Source organism: Polypterus senegalus, chromosome 11 (genome assembly GCF_016835505.1).
Source record: "Polypterus senegalus isolate Bchr_013 chromosome 11, ASM1683550v1, whole genome shotgun sequence".
NCBI lineage: Eukaryota > Metazoa > Chordata > Cladistia > Polypteriformes > Polypteridae > Polypterus > Polypterus senegalus.
In genome coordinates this window covers 52,495,055-52,518,056 of record NC_053164.1, presented here as the reverse complement: position 1 = coordinate 52,518,056, position 23,002 = coordinate 52,495,055, and the positions used below count along the sequence as shown (strand labels likewise).

Sequence of the window (23,002 nt, the reverse complement as noted above, 5' to 3'; positions counted from 1 at the left end):
AGATATTAGAATACTACTATATACAGCACCTTTCTATTATAAACGTTTTGTTTACATGCATTGTTTTATAACTGGTGCACTGGTAGGTTAAGCAAATGGGTAACATTTTGGTTTTAAGTCCAATGTCTTAGCCACTCGACACAGAACCTGCTCTAAACCACTCGTAACTGCATGCAACAGGAATATCAGATTTTCTACTTACTTCCTTGTTCACCATTTCTTTGCTCTGGTTAGCAAGATTGGAACCATATGCCATTGCAAGATCAGCAGCTACTGAGTCACCAAAGATGTTGTTGACGCTGAAATTTCCCATGTCATAGCTCTGATTGGGGTAACCTCCTGGCTGACTTGGGGGCATTCCTGCACTTGTGTCTTCAAAAAGCTGATTAGGGTCACCAACCATAGTGGAAGGACCACGAGCCCTAGGCTTCATATCTACAACAAATAAATAAAAGATTAGTAAATTAAGCATATTCTTCAGTTACTAAAACAAAGCCATCTTCTCTGCCAGTAATCTTTCAATTTTACACACACACAACAGAAACTTTGATTAGTATGTGTAGTGCCAAACCACTCGTGTGCTTCTTAAAACCACACACTCTTTTACATAGTATCATCATTACGATTTATTGCTATTTTATATATGTTATTGATTGTACATAGAATCAGTAAGATACAAAATAGCAATAAATAGTAATGATGATACTATGGGTTAACAACAACCACCACCATTACTGTTAGCCAACAGGATGCTGACAGAAATTGAGCTACTGTTGGCCGAAGAAGAAGGTGGTAGAGAGGACATGCAGGTGATGGGTGTAACAGAACAAGATGCAGACGACAGAAATATATTGAAGAAGATGATCTGCTGTGGCAACTCCTAACGGGAGCAACCAAAGAAGAAGAAGATTGATCATACATAGAAGTTTCCCAAAAATATTTACGTTGTTCTGCAAGACGTAACAGAACATTCTCAGACCTGCTTAATCCAATTTGTGGCCTCATGGGAGCCAATGCACATTCTGGAATCAGGCAGGTGGTGTTTATTGCAGGGCCCTCTCACATAACGCTCACACTCACAAAAGGTGCCAATTTGGAATCATCAAGTAACCTAACGTGGAAGAAAAATTCACCCAAATACAGGTAAAACATGCAAACTACACACAGACAACACCTCTGTACACCTGTAAGAAAAGAAAACTTACCCAAACACGGGTGGAACATGCAGACTACACACTGACAGCAACCCATTGCAGGATTCAAACTCGGGATGCTCCAACCACAAAGCAGTAGTGCTAACCAATGTACTACCATGCCACCCACCAAATAAATAGTTAACCCAAAATTATGGTAAAAATTTCACTGGCCTAGATAAAATTATGATTTTCAGACTGGCCCAATCATTTTTATTATTTTGTAGACTGGTTACTGAGAATAAAATAAGAACACACTAATACATTAAATGCTATCCAATTATCAAACCTGCTGAATCTAATTTAATGGATGCAGAGAGCCAAAGTATCGCAACATCACAGGGAATAAGCCAGCCACTCTGTCACTGCTGTGTATACAGCAGACCTTCCCCATCCAGGCAATGGAGCCAAAAGCAACGTGCAAAGTGGTATAAGTAAGCACTAAAGTTCTGAGCCTTGAAAATGGCATAAACTGAAAAAGTAAAAACACTTAGAATGATGGGGAAGAAGCACTTCATACATTGTCAATAAACAGACACACAATGCATTATGAGTTTTCACTGCTGAAGGCATTGTGCACATTTTATTTACAGATTCACAGTGGAACATTAGCTCCTATTATGAAAAAATAATAAATACAAGTTTAACTATAATAGCAAGAGTAGATTCTTATTATCTACAAATTACCACTCAAGGTAAGATAGTGAATGCAAATTTTTGCCATCTGTCTGACAACACCCAGTTGTGTCAAGTAAAATTTTAGTACGTATTCCATCACTCACTTTCGCTTAAAGTGTCAATTTTGTTTAAAAATATCTAAAGTAAGTGCTTACTTGTCAAACAGAAATGTGATACATTTATCATACTGAACAAAGATGTTCAGTTATGCGAAAGTGCGAGATCATACAAAACATCCTTATTCACAAAGGGAGCGCAACACCAGGAAAATATGCAGAAATGGGCACAGATCCTATTTCACTTTTATTGAGCTTTGACTGGAGGTCCTGGAACCAACACGGTTTCAATTATTGGTTCTAGTTCTAGTTCTAGCTCAATGTAGGCAACAGTTTGACAAGTCTGTGGCGATGCCTCAGTCACTAGATGATTTTAGTCCGTGTCATATTTCTGAGGTCAAACTTGTACACGACCATTACTCTGCTCACTTTTTTGAACATTTACTTGCCCCGCATGAACATAGTAGTGGGCTGTGCAACCCTACAGCCCTCATTTTTGAATGGCACATTCAACCATATGCATTTGAACAGCAACATGCCCACAGATGTCAGATACAGAGTGGCTTTTTGTTCACTGCATTTAATACCTATTATGTAAAAACTGTCTGTTACCTGCTTGGCGAAACTGGTTATAAAATGTTATAAATGCAGTGAGAAACAAATGTAGGCTTCTCTCGAGGGAGTGAACTTCACATCAGAGATTAATTATGGGCAGTACACAAAAATAGTTTAGTTTGTGACACAATCTAACTGAAATGTACACTGAAAAGAAAACATTCGAAAATCAAGTTGGTTATAATGTCCTCAGTCCAGCAGCGGACTATAAACTATAAAGTAACATGAATATACATAGGATGGACTGGATACTACTGACCAGCCAACAGACTGGTGTTTGAACCCATGATGATAGCAGACTGTCATTAAGAGATGATTTAGAAAAGCTGTGTTTGTAAGTTACAGTTAGGCTCATTATATTTCTAAATATGCCTCCTTATTTTATAGAAGGTATAGATTTGAATTTTCTTCCAGTGGCAGAACAGAAAACAAATAGACCTGGTGTCCATATGGTCTTATTCTTTGAGAATGCCACATTTACAATGATACATTTCACTTTGTAAAATCTGTAAAACACACTTAATTACAAGCAAAAAAAAATTAAAATATGAAGGAACAGTGATAGTGAGCATTTCATAGGACTCACGTAATATAAGTCAGTGGTTCCGAAGTTCATTCCTGGGGGTCTACTATGGCTAGATGTTTTTGCTTCAACCAGTTTCACAGTTAGTCATTTTACCTCTAGCTGGTCTCTTTATTTAATTAGTTGATGTTTCTTCTTCTTCTTCTTCTTCTTCCGCTTCTTCTTCTTCTTCTTCCGCCATTCTGCCTTTAGAAAACAAACCCCATCCATCCATTTTTCCAGGACAGGGTTATGGGGCAGAAGAAGCCCATCCCAGCAATGATGGGGGTAAAGCAAGAAAAACCCCTGGACAGGACACCAGTCAGAAAACAATGGTACTGTAAAATTTACATCAATAAGAAATTCACTAATATTTGCATATTTGCCACCGTTTTAATTGCTGAACTTTCTTTTTTTATTTTCCTATTAACTTTTTTTTTGTATCCCAATAATGACAGTTAACCACAAGATGTCACGAGCAAGGGGCCTCTCATCCACAATCTCACTGATCGTAAGTTTGACTTTTTCTGTCTAACCGAGACATGGCAACAGCCTCATGACTTTTCCCAACTTAACATCTCTCAACCCGGTGGCTCAGGCCGGGAGGACGTCTTGCGTTAATGTATCATGAGCAATGGAAAGTCTTGCCGTTGTCTGTTCCTGCCTTCAGTTCTTTTGAATCTCGTGTGCGTCAATTAACTGGACCTATTCCTATTATTATTTCAACAGTTTTCCGGCCCCCTAAACCAAATAATGACTTTCTGAACGACTTTGCTGTTTTCCTTACTCTTGTCTACCGTTTCATCAAACATAACACTTCTGGGGGATTTCAATATACATATGGATGATATCAATGCCCCTATTACTAGAGACTTGACATCCTGCCTTAAGAGTTTTGGATTCCAGCAGCACACTGATGTTCCCACTCATTCCAAAGGTCATATCCTCGACTTGATTTGCTGGTCTGGAGTTACCCCGCGTGATTGTACTGCAGATGAACTCCCCATAACTGATCACTTTCTTATTTCATTCAATGTTAAACTTGCACTTTCCAACACTAAGCTTTCCCATCTCATGTCTTTCCATAATAAGAATATTAACTTAGACTCTCTTTCCTCTAGGATTGATTCCCTTATAGACACTGATAATTTATCCACTCCTGAAGAACTGGTCTCACACTACAACACTGGGCTTGATGGTATTCTGAACTCTATCGCTCCATTAAAAACTAGATCTGTTTCTTTCTCCTTTTCTGCTCCCTGGTTCACACCTGAACTTCGGCTTTTGAAAGCCAAAGGCTGGCAACTTGAAAGGTTATATAAAAAAACTGGACTTTTTGTGCATAAAGATGTATAAAAACCATATACTTTATTACAAGGACTGTATTGCTCAAACTAAATCTAACTATTATACTCACATTATTTCTTCCAATGAAGGCAACACCAAGTCATTGTTTTCACTACTTAACAATATCACACAAACCCCGGATTCTTTACCTTCTCGCCTTTACTCAACTGAATTTTGCAATTCCCTTAAGTCCTTGTTTAATGAAAAAAAATCCAAAAGATTCCTCAGACTCTCAGTATGGATTCCTCCAGTACTTCATTTGAATTTCACCCACCAACTCACTCATTTTCCTCTTTTCAGCTTCCTATTTTCTCAGAAATCTCAGATCTCGTCTGTAAGTCCAAGTCACCCACCTGTCAACTGGACCTCCTCCCTACAGTGCTGGTCAAAGCCTGCCTCTCCTCTCTGGTCACTCTTATTTCTGTTATAATCCACTCTTCTCTCACTACTGGTACTGTTCCTTCATCTTTTAAAGCTGCTGCAATAACCCCAATACTGAAAAAACCTGGTGCCGATCCGACTAATTTCAGTAATTTTCATCTTATTTCTAATCTACCCTTCATTTCCAAAATTCTTGAAAAAATAGTGGCTATTCAACTTCATTCTCATTTTTCTCATAAAAATCTGTATGAACAGTTCCAATCTGGTTTTCATCCCCTCCACTGTACAGAAACGGCACTTAGCAAAATTACTAACGACCTCCTTATGGCAGCTGATTCTGGTTTAATCACTATTCTCATCCTCCTTGATTGGAGTGCAGCCTTTGACACTATTTGTCACACTACTTTTTCTCAACAGATTATCTTCGATTGGCATTACCCACACTCCACTAGACTGGTTCAGATCCTACCTCTCAGGCCGCATTCAGTTTGTTCAGCTTACAACTTTCACATCCCAGCCCACCACTGTTACATCAGGTGTAGCCCTGGGCTCTGTCCTGGGCCCCTCCTTTTCATTATTTACCTCCTTCCCCTTGGCAATATCTTTCGTAAATAGAACCTTAGCGTCCATTGTTATGCTGATGACATCCAGCTCTATCTCACTAGCAAACCTACTGCTTCCTTTCCACTCTCTTCCCTTACTGATTGCATGGCAGAAATCAAATCCTGGTTTTCTTCAAAGTTTCTTAAATTAAATAGTGACAAAACCGAGGTTCTCCTCATTGGTACAAAATCAACATAATCCAAAACTGATCATTTTTCATTTGTTATTGATAACTCCTCTGTCTCCCCTTCCCCACAGGAGTCTGGGTGTCATCCTTGACAGTACTTTATTCTTTCAGTCCCACATCAGTAACATCTCCTGGTCTGCATATTTCCACTTGTGTAACATTAAATCATATTCAAACCCTCCCTCACTCCCCACATCACTGCTATCCTTGTTCATTGCCTTGTCGCTTCTCTGGATTATTGCAATTCCCTTTTCTTTGGTCTTTCTCGCAAATCTCTTTATAAGCTTCAACTGGTCTAAAATTACTAGAACCCCCTCTATTCACCATATCACTCCTGTTTTGTAGCAGCTTCATTGGCTTCCAGTTCATTTCCGAATTCAATTCAAAATTCTCCTACTAACTTTTAAGGCGCTCCACATCCTTGTCCCTCCATATGTCTGATCTCCTCCATATTGCCATTCCCTCCTGCACCCTCAGATCCTCTTCCTCCATCCACTTGACTGTCCCCTTCGTCTGTCTTACCACTATGGAGAGCAGGGCATTCAGTTGCTCTGCTCCCCAGCTCTGGAACTCACTACCATCTGAGCTTAGAAATATCGAATCATTTTCTCTGTTCAAATCTAAACTTAAAACTCATTTAAGACTGCTTTTTCTCTTTGATTACAATTGCTCAGTCCGATTTAAATTTTTGTATTTTAGTTTTGTTTATAATGTGTGTTTTATCTATTGTTCGGTGTCCTTGAGTGTTTAGAAAGGTGCCTACAAATAAATAAAATGCATTTTTTTTATTATTATTAATTTGGTAAGCTGAAAGCAGAAAAAAAAAAAAAACAACTTGCTCAATTAAGGTAGGAGTCCAAACAAAAGAAGAAGTTGGTTGGGACACAAACCTGCAGCCACAATCACTCCCCAAGACTAAAGTTGAAAACCACTGTTATTAGCAAATACACTGAGCTTTGAATTTTAAACCAGGTATTCAAAACTGGGAATCAACGCATCTAAAACATAATATTCTCAGACCTGCTTAACCCGATTATGGGTCACAAGGATCAGCATCTACCCGGGCAACATTGGCCATGAAACCATCCTGGACAGGACACCAGTCCATCACAGGGCGCGCGCGCTCTCTCTCTCTTTCTCTCACACACACATACACACACACAGAAAAGAAAATACACCTACCAACTTTCATCAAAGATGAGCATCGCCAATTCCGTGGACAGGACAATGTACAAAGAAGCTAAGAAATGGCCAAGTCTGGACAGAATGCTGCATCGAATTTGCACCACAGAACAGCACAGTATCAATGTTCAGTATCAGGTAGTGAAATGTAACACGCTGGCTAGTAATGGCTGAAATCTGCCTAAAGGAAGGGATGGCCGTGAAACATGAGGCACTCGTGGTGTCACTTTACGTGCACCAGATCCATAATTTTAAGTTAAACTTTGCACAATTATGGAGTGGAACTGCTCCTAACTAACGGGCCGGGGCTAACAGCGCACACCGAGGCGTACAGACCACTGGTGATCTCCGATGTTGGTTCATGTTATCTTATTTTCTTCTTTCATAAAAAATTGAATTATAATTGAATAATTTTGAGGCTTGCACCCTTCCATTTACCGATCACAAATCCATGCATCAACTCTCCCGAAGAGTTAGCTAATAACGACTCCATGATACCTTAAGCAATTAAATGTCTGACGTATATTTCCGCATGATATTTTTAAAGAAAGGCTTCAAGATTTTCTTGTCTTCTTGTTACTTATTTTGCTGACTCACTCAAAAACGTTTTAAAATTTCCAATCACCTTCGGCCATACCAGTCACCGCGCAGCAGAAGCAAAAAACTTAAGTCAGCTAACACTTTAAGTCTCAGCACCTGATAATATTAAATTACGTCATCGTTTACAATACAAATAACCTGCTGCTATGCGCGAACAACAATCTGAATAATATAAAAGGTGTTGCATTTCCACTTGTTTTTTCAAGTATCCGAGCCTGTCTGAGAGCAATTACTCTACCATACTTACTCTGTCTGTATCCTTGATGGGCCATTTCACGGTGCCACTTATTCAGCAAAACGTCCAAAATCGTTTAACAACTACACAAATTAAATTTCAATATTCAGATAAATTTGTCAAAAAGTAGTGTAATCGCTTAACCTAGGAAAGCATGTTTTAAATAAACAAAATCCGTACCCCTTGACAAAACGTTAAGTCCAATACGGACACGTCAAAATATCCACTTGCTGCTGATTGGTTCGGCTACGCAGGTTTGCGTCATCGGAGCGCTTAACATCGAAACTTTTATTCGTCACTTTACTTGTCAGTTAGCAGTTATCATCTGTTAATAGGGTAGAATGTCTGTCAATCTTTGGGATGTGCCTGTGATTCTCGTCCCGAAGGAAAGGAGTGTTCAACCATTTGCCTCGAATCTTTGATTGGCTTTGGAATAGACGTCAGTTAAAGTAAAGTAAAGAATTCATTTGTCACGGAGTTCTATGGTTAATAGAAGGTGTGCGCATTGTTGGTCACGTGAACGTTGCTAACAGCGGTGCCACGAAGTCAGAAAAGATGGGAAAGAGGGAAGGCTTGGAAACGTGTAGCGTAATTTGGTGGCATTTTTAAATGCTGCTCTAGAATGTAATAACTAAAAAGTAAAATACCCAAACTGCAAATAAAGAGTTGGGTGTCATCAGGGATTTTGCGTAAAATACAAAGCCGGCGAGATGTACTTTTCTCGAAAATAATATTTGCCAAACTCTAGGTTAAGGGGAAATTTAGGTTGAAAAAGCGAATCTGGTTACCTTTTTGAGACCAAGTCGAGCAGAAGACAAGAGTTCATTTAGTTAGTTTATGTTTTAAAGTTTAACGACTCCTGTCATGCCAGACTAGGAATATGCGTGCGGGATGGGGGAGCAGATTTCGTTTTGCCATAGTAAAGGGCTTGACTGGCGAGGAGGTGCACGATCGAACTGTTTAGAGGAGATTGATCAAGCACATGAACCCCACACAGAAGTGAGAAAAGATGAAGAGGAGGAAGATTCAATATGTTACAGCGATTACGTCAAGAGCTCTATGGTGTGGTTTTCAGCTACATTAGTTGCGGAAAACATTTGTTCAATTTCAGCATAGGTAAACGTAGACTGATACAGTACCAGGGGTGGGCACCTCATTCCTGGAGGGCAGCAGGTTTTTGTTCCAATCCAGTTTCTTAATGAGAAGTTGATTCTTGCCGGTCAACTACATATTAGTCAAATGACATTCTGATGCTTCGTCATTTTAGTGGTCTCATTTGTTAAGGTTCTCCACCCTTGATTGCTTATTTTAGTCTTAAACAGCTGCATTCACTGTTTTTAATGGCTCTTTATTACCAAAAAGATGCAAATGACAAAGGAGCCAGCAGTTCTCCATCTAACTTGTTTCCAGTTACTCCTGTGTGGATTCATCACTTACTATTTGGTTTAATAAAAACACTTAAGAGAAAAATGTGATAGACTGAAAATGATCAGTTTTAGGCTTCAAATCATTTGGATGATATCCTCGAAAAGGAAAAAAAATCTACAATATAAGAACCTAACATTGCTTTCTAACAAGCCATAAAATCAAATAAAGTCTGAGACAGGCAAGGACTGATTTCTAATTAAGCAATTGGGTTGGTACGAAAAACTGCGGCCCTCCAGGAGTGATGTCGCCCATCCCTGCATCTGTGAGATATACGGTAGATTCATGGCATAGTCCAGTGCTTCAGAGACTCACTTCTGGGAGCCTATTGAGTATTCTTTCTGACAAATTTCATTATTGGTGACTCTGTGTTGCTTTTCATTAAATTTCTTGTTCAGATAGCAATCTTATGTTGCTTCCAGTTTGTAGTCAGAGTAACATTTGAGCGCATCATTTATTTTTGTGAGAAAAAGTGTTCTTTTTTTACATAGCTTTTAAAATGTACTGTCTTTTCATTTTAATCTTGTTAATATGTTGATGTTTCTGTAGAATTTGCTTTCATGATTCAATACAGATTGTAGCACTTAATTAAATGTAATGCTTACAGGTACAAATTAGAATCACAAATAAACAGCTATCTCAATGCAATTCTCTTCCTGCATTAGCAAGCAACACTTTTACCCAGTCACAATTTAATAAATAAGATAGTGAAGTCTTAAAAAATGTAAGGACGGTATGCTCATCTTTGAATGTAAAGAACATACTACTTTTTAAATTAATGTAAAATGCAAACAGACTGTGCTTGGAATTTCTAAATTGGGATAGATATTTCAGAAACCTGCAAGTAATAGAATCTTTATTTAATTCCAAAATGGTTAAAATGAAACCTGCAGCCGTAAATGACTCCAGGAGCACATCTGAAAATGACTGTTTTGAAAAAAAAAACAGAACTGTTGTTCTTTTAGCCTTCTAAAGTAATGCTGAAATATCAGTTACAGTGGTGTGAAAAACTATTTGCCCCCTTCCTGATTTCTTATTCTTTTGCATGTTTGTCACACAAAATGTTTCTGATCATCAAACACATTTAACCATTAGTCAAATATAACACAAGTAAACACAAAATGCACTTTTTAAATGATGGTTTTTATTATTTAGGGAGAAATAAAATCCAAACCTACATGGCCCGGTGTGAAAAAGTAATTGCCCCCTTGTTAAAAAATAACCTAACTGTGGTGTATCACACTTGAGTTCAATTTCCGTAGCCACCCCCAGGCCTGATTACTGCCACACCTGTTTCAGTCAAGAAATCACTTAAATAGGAGCTGCCTGACACACAGAAGTAGACCAAAAGCACCTCAAAAGCTAGACATCATCCCAAGATCCAAAGAAATTCAGGAACAAATGAGAACAGAAGTAATTGAGATCTATCAGTCTGGTAAAGGTTATAAAGCCATTTCTAAAGCTTTGGGACTCCAGCGAATCACAGTGGAAAACATGGAACAGTGGTGAACCTTCCCAGGAGTGGCCGGCCGACCAAAATTACCCCAAGAGCGCAGAGACGACTCATCCGAGAGGTCACAAAAGACCCCAGGACAACGTCTAAAGAAATGCAGGCCTCACTTGCCTCAATTAAGGTCAGTGTTCACGACTCCACCATAAGAAAGAGACTGGGCAAAAACGGCCTGCATGGCAGATTTCCAAGACGCAAGCCACTGTTAAGCAAAAAGAACATTAGGGCTCGTCTCAATTTTGCTAAGAAACATCTCAATGATTGCCAAGACTTTTGGGAAAATACCTTGTGGACTGATGAGACAAAAGTTGAACTTTTTGGAAGGCAAATGTACCGTTACATCTGGCGTAAAAGGAACACAGCATTTCAGAAAAAGAACATCATACCAACAGTAAAATATGGTGGTGGTAGTGTGATGGTCTGGGGTTGTTTTGCTGCTTCAGGACCTGGAAGGCTTGCTGTGATAGATGGAACCATGAATTCTACTGTCTACCAAAAAATCCTGAAGGAGAATGTCCGGCCATCTGTTCGTCAACTCAAGCTGAAGCGATCTTGGATGCTGCAACAGGACAATGACCCAAAACACACCAGCAAATCCACCTCTGAATGGCTGAAGAAAAACAAAATGAAGACTTTGGAGTGGCCTAGTCAAAGTCGTGACCTGAATCCAATTGAGATGCTATGGCATGACCTTAAAAAGGCGGTTCATGCTAGAAAACCCTCAAATAAAGCTGAATTACAACAATTCTGCAAAGATGAGTGGGCCAAAATTCCTCCAGAGCGCTGTAAAAGACTCATTGCAAGTTATCACAAACGCTTGATTGCAGTTATTGCTGCTAAGTGTGGCCCAACCAGTTATTAGGTTCAGGGGGCAATTACTTTTTCACACAGGGCCAAGTAGGTTTGGATTTTTTTTCTCCCTAAATAATAAAAAACATCATTTAAAAACTGCATTTTGTGTTTACTTGTGTTATATTTGACTAATGGTTAAATGTGTTTGATGATCAGAAACATTTTGTGTGACAAACATGCAAAAGAATAAGAAATCAGGAAGGGGGCAAATAGTTTTTCACACCACTGTATCTCATAAAAATTACCCTTTATGCTTTATGAGCAGTGAATTATTCTCAAAACCTTTCAATCTTCTTGTTGCTTGCTCTGTAGCCAAATTGATGTCTTTAGTGTTGTCATAGTGCATGGCTATGGAAGTAAAGCTTTAGATTAAGGAACACGTGGTACTCGCATGAGACAAGGTCTGGAGAATAGAGAGAATGTGTGCGGTGTCTTTTTAAAACTACAGTTTAAAAGGGAAGGCTTTTACAAATCAGTGTACAAGTTATGTGAGGCTTTATAAGCATGCAATCAGAGTAGATTATACCCTAAATGTCATAAAAGTTTTGCTCCCAATCTTGCTGCCACTGGCTTAGACCTTGAATTTCTTTGGTGTCAGTGAACCACCACGCTTCCATTGTTTCGATTGTTTTTGTACTCTGGGTTATAGAGATGTTTGCAAGTTTCATTCCCAGTGTATTAAGATTTTTTTTCCCTACAAAATAAATGGATTTCCATAAAGAAAAAGGTTTGGGGGCCATTCCTGTATAATGTCCATTGGACAAGGAAAAAACGCAAAGACTTTTGCAGGGATCAGAAAGCATGTATAGCATTTGATACAAATACATGAGAAAATGGCATTTTTATACAAAGGACAAAATGGAAATGGGAAGTGAGTTGGCAGGAGATGACGTCGAAACTGTAGGATGGATACAACGTCATCAAAGGTGGACCAGAAGTGATGTCATCAGAGGGAGCCGGTAGTAGCGTCATCTGGAGGTGCCGGAATTGACATCCTGGCAGCCATCTTGAAACCCGGAACTAAGTAATTATTTTCCTACTTTTTGTCTGATGAAAAGAAAGAAAGAGAGACATTAGTACCGCACATCAACCCCCCATTTTGCGATGTTTCACTCACCTTTGGGCTTGTTGACTGCCTCCTAAGTACATGTGTGTGACACCAGTTATGAAATGCTTCTTAAATTGGTCCCAGTCTGGATTCATCAGGCAGAGATTCTCCTTTGAACAATGGATGAAGTGATTCTTCATTTCTGGGTTAATTTCTGGGCACACATTGACATTTCTCACTTGTTAAATTGTTTCTGAAGAATAAATTAATGCGAACCCTGCTAACTCCTTTAGTGTCTGCCATTTCATGGATCCATCACTCCTTGATTCTCCATTATGACACTTTTTACTTTTTTCTGCTGTCAGAAGTCCAAGGCTGGCCAGATGTTGAATCATTTTCAAGAGATTTCCTACGCTGATGGAACTATGCGGCCAATTTTATGACTGTAGCATATGAATGAGACTGATCCTGGTACCCATTGACATGCAGTATGATATTAAGGAGACCAGTATGATAGTTGAAATGGTGCTTGAAATTTTTGTGAGAAAGCTTGAGAGTAACAGCAGAAATAGTAGCAATGTAGGAGACAGAAGACATAATTAAATATTCATTTTAAATCGATAGGAAAAACAAAAATAATTGAAATATTTACTTTTCAGGAAGGCAGACTGTATTCTTCAATCTGAAAAAGCAGTTTAGAAATATATAAATATATATAAATATTCAGTAAAAACTACAGACAAGGTTTTCTCAACCCATTCATCGGGTTTCAGTGTAATATATGAAATAAACAGAATAAAGAAACAATTGTATTTTGTGTGTTTTGCATAAAAATAAATTGCAAAATAGAAGGGCATCGGAACTAACTGCTAGAATTATAATGCCAATGAAGAATATGCAAGATCACACAAAGAAAAAGCTGTCGTCAAAAGCAGTTTGGCCCCAAGAGAAGTAGATCGACTCAGTTGTAAGTCTTGCCATTCTTATTTTGAGCCTGGAGTACAGGTCAACAACTACACAAAAAAGGAAGTTTAAAATGTAATTGCAAAGATCACCAGTGCCGTTTGGAAATTACTTTAGTGAACACAAAGAATATATTTAAGGAATATTTTGTCTCTATGCATATTGGAATGCTGAGAAGGCGAGGCTCATACCAATGAATTCCTCGATAAAACAGAATTGCCAACGGTCAATACATTGCATGAAGAGCAGCTGGACAAACCATTAAAGTTCTTTGAAATCCCAAGCGGTGTACATTAGAAAAGCTGCAGGTTCGGACAGCTATTGGGACAGTTATAAAAAAGCAGTCTGTTAAATTACATTCATTAATGGAAGCTGTGTTTCAGAAACATAGAGAATGTTACATTTTACCCAAACACTGTCAAGTATCTATTACTGCCCTGTGGTAAACCAGCCCGGACTCGAACAGGTGGACGCAGAATGTCACACACGTTTTATTTACAGTTCTGCACACCACACAGTGACAGTGCACCAAACACCCGTAATAAGTCCGTCTCTCCCATCTGGACTTCTTCTTCTGCCGCCTTTACTCCTCTCCTCCCAAGCTTTGTCTTCTTCCTCCTGACTCCAGCTCCCCGACTGGAGGGAGGCAGCTCATTTTATAATCACCCGGATGTGCTCCAGGTGCTCCGTGACAATCTTCTGGCAGCACTTCCTGGCGTGGTGGAAGTGCTGCATGAGCACCCGGAAGCACTCAGGGTGTCCCTGGAATTTCTGCCAATAGCACTTCCAGGGTTGTCGGAAGTGTTGACATCCAGGGCTCCACAGTCCTCCGGGCTCCCCCCGGTGGTGGCCACAAGCCCCAGTAGGGTTGTGCTTCCATGCTCAGTTCCTGTGGCCACAATACAAACCCTGGCGGCTGCCCTCTCGTGGTCCAGGGGAGGTATAGTCCCTCTCCCGGTCCTTCCAAGCATCCCAGCTGGGCATAACCCCCAGCCGTCCACCACAGCCCATATAAGAATAAAGATCCTTCAGAGTGTCCGACCTACAAACCAGTCTCACTGCTGAGATTCAAGTGCCAGTGTTAACAGCATTGGCCATGTTAAGGATGGAACAAAATTGCATCGATCAAAAGCAAAACCCAACAAAATGGCGATGTGATGATAGAAGGAAGAAATTAATAGAAAATGTATGAATGCCATAACATCAACAGGTATCTGAGGCCTTGCTAACTGTTCTGAAAGTTAACAACAACATTTATTTATATAGCACATTTTCATACAAAAAGTAGCTCAAAGTGCTTAACATAATGAAGAAAAGAAAAATAAAGACAAAATAAGAAATTAAAATAAGACAACATTAGTTAACATAGAAAAGGAGTAAGGTCCGACGGCCAGGGTGGACAGAAAAAACAAAAAAAAACTCCAGACAGCTGGAGAAAAAAAATAAAATCTGCAGGGGTTCCAGGCCACAGGACCGCCCAGTCCCCTCTGGGCAAAAGTTTAAGAAGTGTTTTTTAGTTTTTATTTAAATCATCAAAGACAGAGAAATCTTGTTTTTGTTTATTAAATATTTTGTAACAATGAGTTATATTCAAAAGTATCACTGGTGACTGAATAATTATAGGTATTAGTAGAGCACATAAAGTATATAATTCTTAATAGCATTTTACAATATCATGCTCTTAATAATTGAGCCAAATTAGCTTGCTTGGGGCTGAAATAGCTTTTATAGACACCAGATTCCAACTGAAGTGATTTAAAAATTGCATCAACTGGTGTATACTACTATTACTAGCTGTTAGTTGTTCTGTAACTAATTGTAATTCTCACTTCTAATCATAAATAATTTGCAAGAAGTACGCAATTGAGAGTTAAAAACCGTGTTGTTGTCTGCCTAATCAGCTAATGTGGAGGCAAATTTATAGCCATGTGTGCAACACTGTAGGTGTTTCAACAACTTGAAAAAAAGGAAAATATACAACTTGAAATATTCTCTCTCAAAGTATTTTTGCATGAGTAAATTAATCAGTAATTGGGGATGTACAGAATGTTCCTCTGTTTTACGAGACACAATTTTGAAAATGTGCCAATCTAAGAATCCGTTCCTGGTCTTGGATTATTTTATTTTTGCTTGTTTGTTTTGTTATTTTTTAAATGCAAATGTTTTAATTTATTTTTTCTTCTTTACTACACCATAAAATATCTTTGAAATTTTATGGTGTAGTAAAATAAAACTGAGAGTGAAATGAGTAATAAAGCAGATGTGTTGATTTTTGGTATCAGCAATCATATTTTTTAGGTATTAGACTATTCAAAAATCAAAAACTTCAAATCAAACTTTTTAATATATTTTATTATTCAGTTTTATTCAAGTTAATGTAGAAAGTGTCACTTACTTTAGGTAAGCAGAAGCTTTTCCTTGTCTTGATTCATATGAATGCACTAACACTGTTAAGAAACACCAGGGGTCACTGTTTGCATAGAACATGAAGTTCAGAATTTGTGTTTTCAAGAGAAAACTCGATGTTTAACATTGACTATGTAACATAACGTTCTCAAGCTAATGCAATCCAACTCAGAGTAAAATGGGGATGATTTTTAAATTGAACAACTGAGGAAGTCCCTGGACTCCGTATTGAAGAATGCAGTCTCAAAAACAGAAGGAAGACTATGTGGGCATTAGGAAGGAACGGTGACCTCCTATTCAGGGAGGTTTCCTCATAAACTTCATTTTTGTTTTAAGATTATCCGTTAGTACATTTGTGAAGAAACTTACGTGCTCCTCCACATAATGCAGCACAGCATGAAATTAAAAGTTGTCACTGCCTCTGTCTATGAATACAGAAGGCTAGATGTCAGAACCAGAAAAATAGAGTGCTGTGAGAAAAAGCTCCATTTCCTTGGCAGATTTTACTTTTGCTGAAATTTGTTTAGAATTCTTTTAACTCAGTATAGTTTTATCTGTACAGTACTTTGAACCTTTTTTAGAACATTTACTCTGTACAGTACTGAGTATCGTGTGCAGTTTTGGTCTCCATGCTACAAAAAGGACATAGCAGCGCTAGAAAAGGTCCAGAGAAGAGCGACTAGGCTGATTCCAGGGCCACAGGGGATGAATTATGAGGAAAGATTAAAAGAGCTGAGCCTTTACAGTTTAAGCAAAAGAATATTAAGAAGTGTGTTTAAAATTATGAAGGGAATTAGTACAGTCGATCGAGACTTGTATTTTAAAATGAGTTCATCAAGAACACGGGGTAAAATTTCGCACAAGGGTAAATTTCGCACAAACATTAGGAAGTTTTTCTTTACACAAAGAACGATAGACACTTGGAATAAGCTACCAAGTAGTGTGGTAGACATTAAGATGTTAGGGACTTACAAAACAAGACTTTTTTTTGAAAGAAATAAGTGGATAGGACTGGCGAGCTTTGTTGGGCTGAATGGCCTGTTCTCGTCTCGATTGTTCTAATGTTCTAATTTACAACATACCTGGGGGGAGCTGTAGCCTCAGCATCAGAGGCTCAAGCTAAGAACCAATGCTGGAAAGAATGCCAGTCCACCACAAGGCACACCTATGCAGACCCCCACACCAGCTCATTCTGGACCAATCATTCTAATGACCATAACAAGCATTAATGCAATTATACTTTAAAATACTTAATTTCTAAAAAAAATAAAAGTTATATTATTTTTCACACAACCACTTTATAGATTGTATTTACTTTTGCACAAACCCTTAGCAAATATTTCCACATATCACAGAGTAATGATCTGGTTACCTCATTTATGCCATTCATTGTGATGTCCACTGTGCTATCAAAGGGTGAGTGGGACTCACTAAGTTCATTATGGATTGGCCTACTTCTTGCCCTGAAAAGTAGACTCAAACAAGGTGAGAAGGGGCTGAGGCCTCAAAAAAAGAAGCATAAAGCATGCTGGGACCTTCACTGGCCAGTCCACAAGAAACTCACTCCAGATCAGCTTGACCCAGAAAGCTATGTGCAGGCTTCAGCCTGCCTAGGCCTAAAGTGGAAAAAAACAGGCTCCAGTTCAAATCTTCCACAATATGTCAGAAATGTCCTAAGAAACAGGAGATTACTGTAAACCCCTAGTTTGTGCACAAAAGGGATACCAGAGGATCTTCCTAAACAGAAGATTTATTAATGACAAACAGAAAAACACAAATTTTCTAAAGAGCAGAAATGGGCAAAAAGAAGTTGCCTAAAAGGTACTCCTGAAGCAAACAAGTCCTAAAACAAAATCCTTGAGCAAAATACCAAAAAATGAGAGCAAAAAATAATCAGAAACCAGGGCCAAATGTAATTTCTGAACAACAATACACGTCTGGGGACAACTCATTAAAACGTTTGTAGTGAAATGCACCAAACTCCACCACTGCAAAGGCTATGCCCACATGGTTTCTTCCTAAAAGCACACCTCCACATTCCTCCAGTCCATGCACTTTAAAACATTCAAAGTCACAGTGTCCAATTTTTAGCCATCCATCCATTTTCCAACCCACTGAATCCAAACACAGGGGTCTGCTGAAGCCAATCTCCGGCCAACACAGGGCACAAGGCAGGAACCAATCCTGGGCAGCATGCCAACCCACCACAAGACACACACAAACACATCCACACACTAGGGCCAATTTAGAATCACCAATCCATCATGTATTTGGGAGGAAACCAGAGCACCCAGAGGAAATCCATGCAGACACGGGGAGAACATGCAAACTTCACGCAGGGAGGACCCGGGAAGCGAACCCGTGTCTCCTAACTGCGAGGCAGCAGCACTACCACTGCGCCACCGTGCCGCCCTAGCCATGTATTAGAGAAATGTAAATAAAATAACTATGGAATGACAGAGAAGTATAAAGAATCTGAACAAAAGATTTGACGCTGAGAGAAAGCAGAAAGCTTAAATTGTTGTTATCAATTTTGAATTTTCAGCTTTCATTTTTTTTTTACTGTGTCAAACATGAACACTTAGGGGACATATTCAGTGCTCTGATAAGGTTGGCAATACCACCCTGAGCAAGAGGGGCACTATCATTAACATGATCTCCTTTTTTACTCTCAATTCAGTGGATTGCCAGCCAGGTAACAAGTGAGCTCATTTTCATTTCTGCCAAAGAATCCCCCACCCCTTCCAGGTTGGCACCATGAAGATCAAGAAATACCCGAAAAACGGAGATCATTCAGAACCTGCAACCTTCTTCTATTGACACAACATGTGCCTTTTCTTTTGCCTTTTTGCGAACCATCCGTATTAACTGGGTACCCCAACCCTTTGTATATTTTGACCGGTCATATTTAACTTTATCTCCGGAGCTTCTTCTCTGTTCTTGCCATTTCTCATTTCTACACCGTCACCTATAAAGTTTATCTTATTGATCCATAATACTGTATATACTTCAAGAACCTAATGTTTTGCTACCGTGTACTTCACTCAGCCACCTCAGGGCCAGCGTGTTGTGTGAAGACACAAAGCCTTGAAGCAGCACTTTGAATCAAAGCAAGATACAGGATTCACTATCTGGATATTTTAAAGTGTTTGAGTCCATAACCATTTATATAACTATCCCAGTTTCTGGAGAAACAAGTCATTGTGGAGTCCCGTCTGTCCCTGCTCATTTGTTTTATGTCCTTTACCCCATTTTGTGTGCTAAGTGGACGACTGCTTCTGTGTGCAGCAGCTCTTTTTTGTGACAGTGTGTATGGTATAAAGTAACGTGTTTTTTTGTAAATAATAAATTTTTTTTCTTCCACAGCAGACACAATTTCAAAGTGTATTGCAGTACATACTCAAAAAAAAAAAAAAAGACATAATTAAAGCAGAAGATAAAGAACATGAACATTTATATAAAGCTGAAAAGTGCATGCCAATACGCTGGGATCAACAACATGGTATCTTATATATAAACGTCTATGTGTGGAAGTGTGTGCGTCTGTCCGGCACGGAAGTGAGAAGTGGAGTCAGGGTGAGGGCTCCACCTCCAAGGAAATAGAAACTCGCTTAGCTGCTAATAACACAAGTGGGGCCAGCACGTCAGCAAAACGAAACCGCAGAAGAAACACAAAGTTGCTTAGCCGCTAACATCTGCAGAACGGAAACTCTTTTACTTTTCCTCCCACCACTAATGCACAAGCGACGCAAGCACGTCGGCAAAACGAATCCTCCTAGGAGAGAGACGCCCAGAGTAGTTCCTTTCAATTACCTGATATATTTTTTTTCTGACGATTTCAATAGTTTCTAGGACCCCGGGCTTTTTACAGCACCAGCTTACACAGCTAATCTAAAGCAATAAACTGAAGACAAAAAGGAGACGACATCAGCACTCATAAGAAGTGAATGAGAGCCCAGCAAGATTAAAACTGGTTCATCAGTCAGGTCGATGTTGTCAATAAAATACCGAATTGTTTGCAGCATTATTCCAGCGTGCTCAGCAAACTGCGGTCCTTTGTGTGCTTAAGCTTTGTTTCCTACTTATGTTCAACTCAAGTCAGTGCACAAGTTGGTTTATTGTGCAGAACTTTTATCGCTGCTTTTAATGCCACAGCAGAACTGCAGTAAGGGAAACTGTGATCAAAAGAAGATGTGAATTTTGCGGGGGCATTTGACATTCACAATGTAGGTCATTTGACAGTCAGCCACAGAAACGTTTTATTGAATATTCTTTCATTCTTCACCCGTGAAACTAAAGTGCCGGTCTAGCATGGCAGAGAGCTTGCTAATGATGCTATTAAGACTACAGGCATTCTGCTCACCAGCCTGTTAGATTAAGGTAACTGATAAGATGCATCTTAATACAATATAAATATTGGGTCACTTTTTATGTTGTTTGGTATTTAAAATTGCTGTTAGCTTCTGACTATATCTGATATGTATCCACCACATACAATATACAAATACTACCTGCTGAGCGGCACGGATCTAATCACATCCAGAAAGTTCTTTGAAAAGTGCTAAGTGACCACCTGCTGAGCACGATGAATGGGAGCGTGTCCAGAAATACTTTGATATGCAAAGTGACCATTTGCCGCTTTGTATGTTCTAAAACACTTTGATATAAAAAGAAACCACATCTCGTTGCCTTCATGCTCTGAGTCTTTATACAGTAAATACTCAGCTGTTAATAAGAAATTTCTATTTGGTTTTAGTCATTCTCCTGACCACTGTCAAAGAATCAATCTACCATTGGCATATGTGCTTTTTAGGCTTTAACCCTGGCATGGCGCAGTGGTCAGTGATGTTGTCTCATGGGTTCAAAAGCCAATGTGGATACTCGCTGCATGGACTTTGCATGTTCTCCCCCTTGGATGTTATGTGACAGATAATTCTGAACTGTTATGTGTCAACTTGCCCCGTGATGCAATGGCATCCTGCCCTGGGGTGGCTCTTGCCTTGACCTTGATGCAGACAGAACAGCCATTGACAGCAAAAGAATGTAAAAAGCAGGTTCAGAAAGCAATTGAAATTCTAGGAAATTTTAAGGGCCAACCTAAATCTCGTTTTCTTTCTATAGGAGAACTGCAAACTATGACAGTGCTAAGTGTTCTCTTTGCCACCATTATGTACGGGTCTTAGATCAGAGAGATACAGTAATATTCTTTTAATATGGGCACATGTGAAAGGGGTAGAATAGTCCTGTGAGATCAGTTATTTTGGAGAAGACAGTGGTGAGGATGTTCTCCTAGATTCTTTGCAAACTTACCACACTCAATTTCTGCATTTTCACAATGCCATTTTTGAAGGGTATTGCCTGTGGATAGCCCCTTGTTGTAAACGCAGATACTTTTAAAATACACTTCCTTGCAGTGAGAACTGTGTGTTTATCTGTGGTTACATCAGTACTTGTGTTCCTCTTAGAGTCCCTTGATGAGTCTGATGCATGGATCTCAGTGCGAGCGAGTGTTGAGAGTCAATGTGCTGCACCCTGTGAGTACAGTATAGACGTTATACTGAGACACGAAGAGAAGGGCCCGCTTCAGAATCTGAGGTTAACTATGGCACCTGGAGAATGCTGCAGCTACATACTTTCACCATCGGAGAGAATCATCTGTCAGTTCAAACGTCATATAGGAAACATAACATAAAATAACATTTACAAACATGGTTAATGCAAATTGAAGGTCATGGAGTGGAGCATCTCTCCGAAAACAACACGATAGGAAACAGCCCTGAACAGAGCACTGGTTAATCGCAGACCCCCTTCCATACATGGGCCAATTTGGAAATGCCCACTGACCTAACGTGTTCATTTGTAACGATATGCAAAGAAGGCTCGATTACCAGGTTTTGTGTTCCCCATACAGACAATAACAACAACAATTTATTTTTATATAGCCAAAAATCACACAAAGAATGCCTCAATTTGTGACTTTGTTTTGTTTTGTAATTTTTTAATGTATTTTTTATAACCAGTTTTAAACATTGTGGCAGAATTAACGGGTTTGCTCGCACCCTTGTACCCTCAGACCACACGTCAGAAACCAGATAAAAGTCCAATTATTATTTATTATAATAATTATGTGCACAAAGCACGCTCCTCTCAAAAATTCTCTAATAAACCAACAATTCTCAAATAAACCAATCCTCCAAACTCCCAGACGCTTAGCCACCCTGCCTCCCAACTCAGCTCCCCGTCTGGGAGCTCCCACAGTCCTTTTATATTCCCTGACCCAGAAGTGTTCTCAATCCCCAGTCCATATGATTCTCAATCACTTCCGGGTCAGGCAAAAGTTCTTTTGTTCAACCCGGAAGTCCGTCGCTCTTCCTATGACGAACCTCCGGGTCACAGGGCATGAAGAAGCCCTCGGTCCTCCCTGCAGCTCCCTCCTGTGGCCCCCATGGCATCCAGCAGGGCTGTGCATAAAAACCAGCATTGTCCATGATGCCCTGCTGGTCTTCTGGGGACCTCCATGCTGCAAGGAGGGCTCCACCTGGCGGCTTGGGGGTATTGGCTGGGATGAATGGCCGGCCATATCTTACAACATATTATGCAGTATGTATGCTCATAAACTGTAAATTGCTATTATAGAACAGAAGATTTCTTTCTGCCTCACCGAATAGATGGCATGGGTTTGCCAAGTGATAAGCTGTATACTTCAAGTTCCTAGCTCGTTTGCAGTCTGTAGGATGATTAGCTGCTTTTTAGCTATCAGTCCTTATCTTGTCTATAAAGACAAACTGTAAAGACTCAGGAACATTTGTGTTAGAGAGAGTGGCTGAAGTAGAACAAAAAGTTCACTTGCTGCTTTCCAATACATCTAATGAAGAGATTTATATATTGTAGGATGATAACGGGCATCCTGGTCGAATCAGAGAATTTCCCATTACCTGGATGGTATGCCAGTATAATGTCACAAGCAAAGTTTTGGTTGGAGGGAGAAGGAAATAAATTTGTACCTGGCTGCTATACTATAGCAGATGGAATGAGAAAAGCTGAGGATTTAGAGTGGTTTCATCCCCCATATTCCAGGTTGCAGTGATCCTTGTATGAGAACCCAGTTGGGACACCCGCTGGGGTGCTTGGGAGATGGATTCCGAAAATGAAGTCCTGT

General features: G+C 39.5%; 1 protein-coding gene across 2 annotated transcripts in view; it reads right to left on the bottom strand.

Moving 5' to 3' along the window:
• Window positions 1-7,914, bottom strand: part of yif1a (Yip1 interacting factor homolog A (S. cerevisiae)) — a 40,456-nt gene extending 32,542 nt beyond the window's left edge. The window contains exons 1-2 of one of the 2 annotated variants that reach the window (XM_039768628.1): window positions 7,820-7,914; window positions 203-435 (exon numbers count right to left, since the gene is read on the bottom strand). In XM_039768628.1, coding sequence (XP_039624562.1) covers window positions 203-433 — 231 coding nt within the window. In that variant the 5' untranslated portion in view covers window positions 434-435; window positions 7,820-7,914. Of the gene's footprint in view, window positions 1-202; window positions 436-7,651 lie in introns of both variants that reach the window. The other variant, XM_039768627.1, reaches the window with a different exon arrangement.
• Between the last annotated feature and the right edge of the window lie 15,088 nt (window positions 7,915-23,002).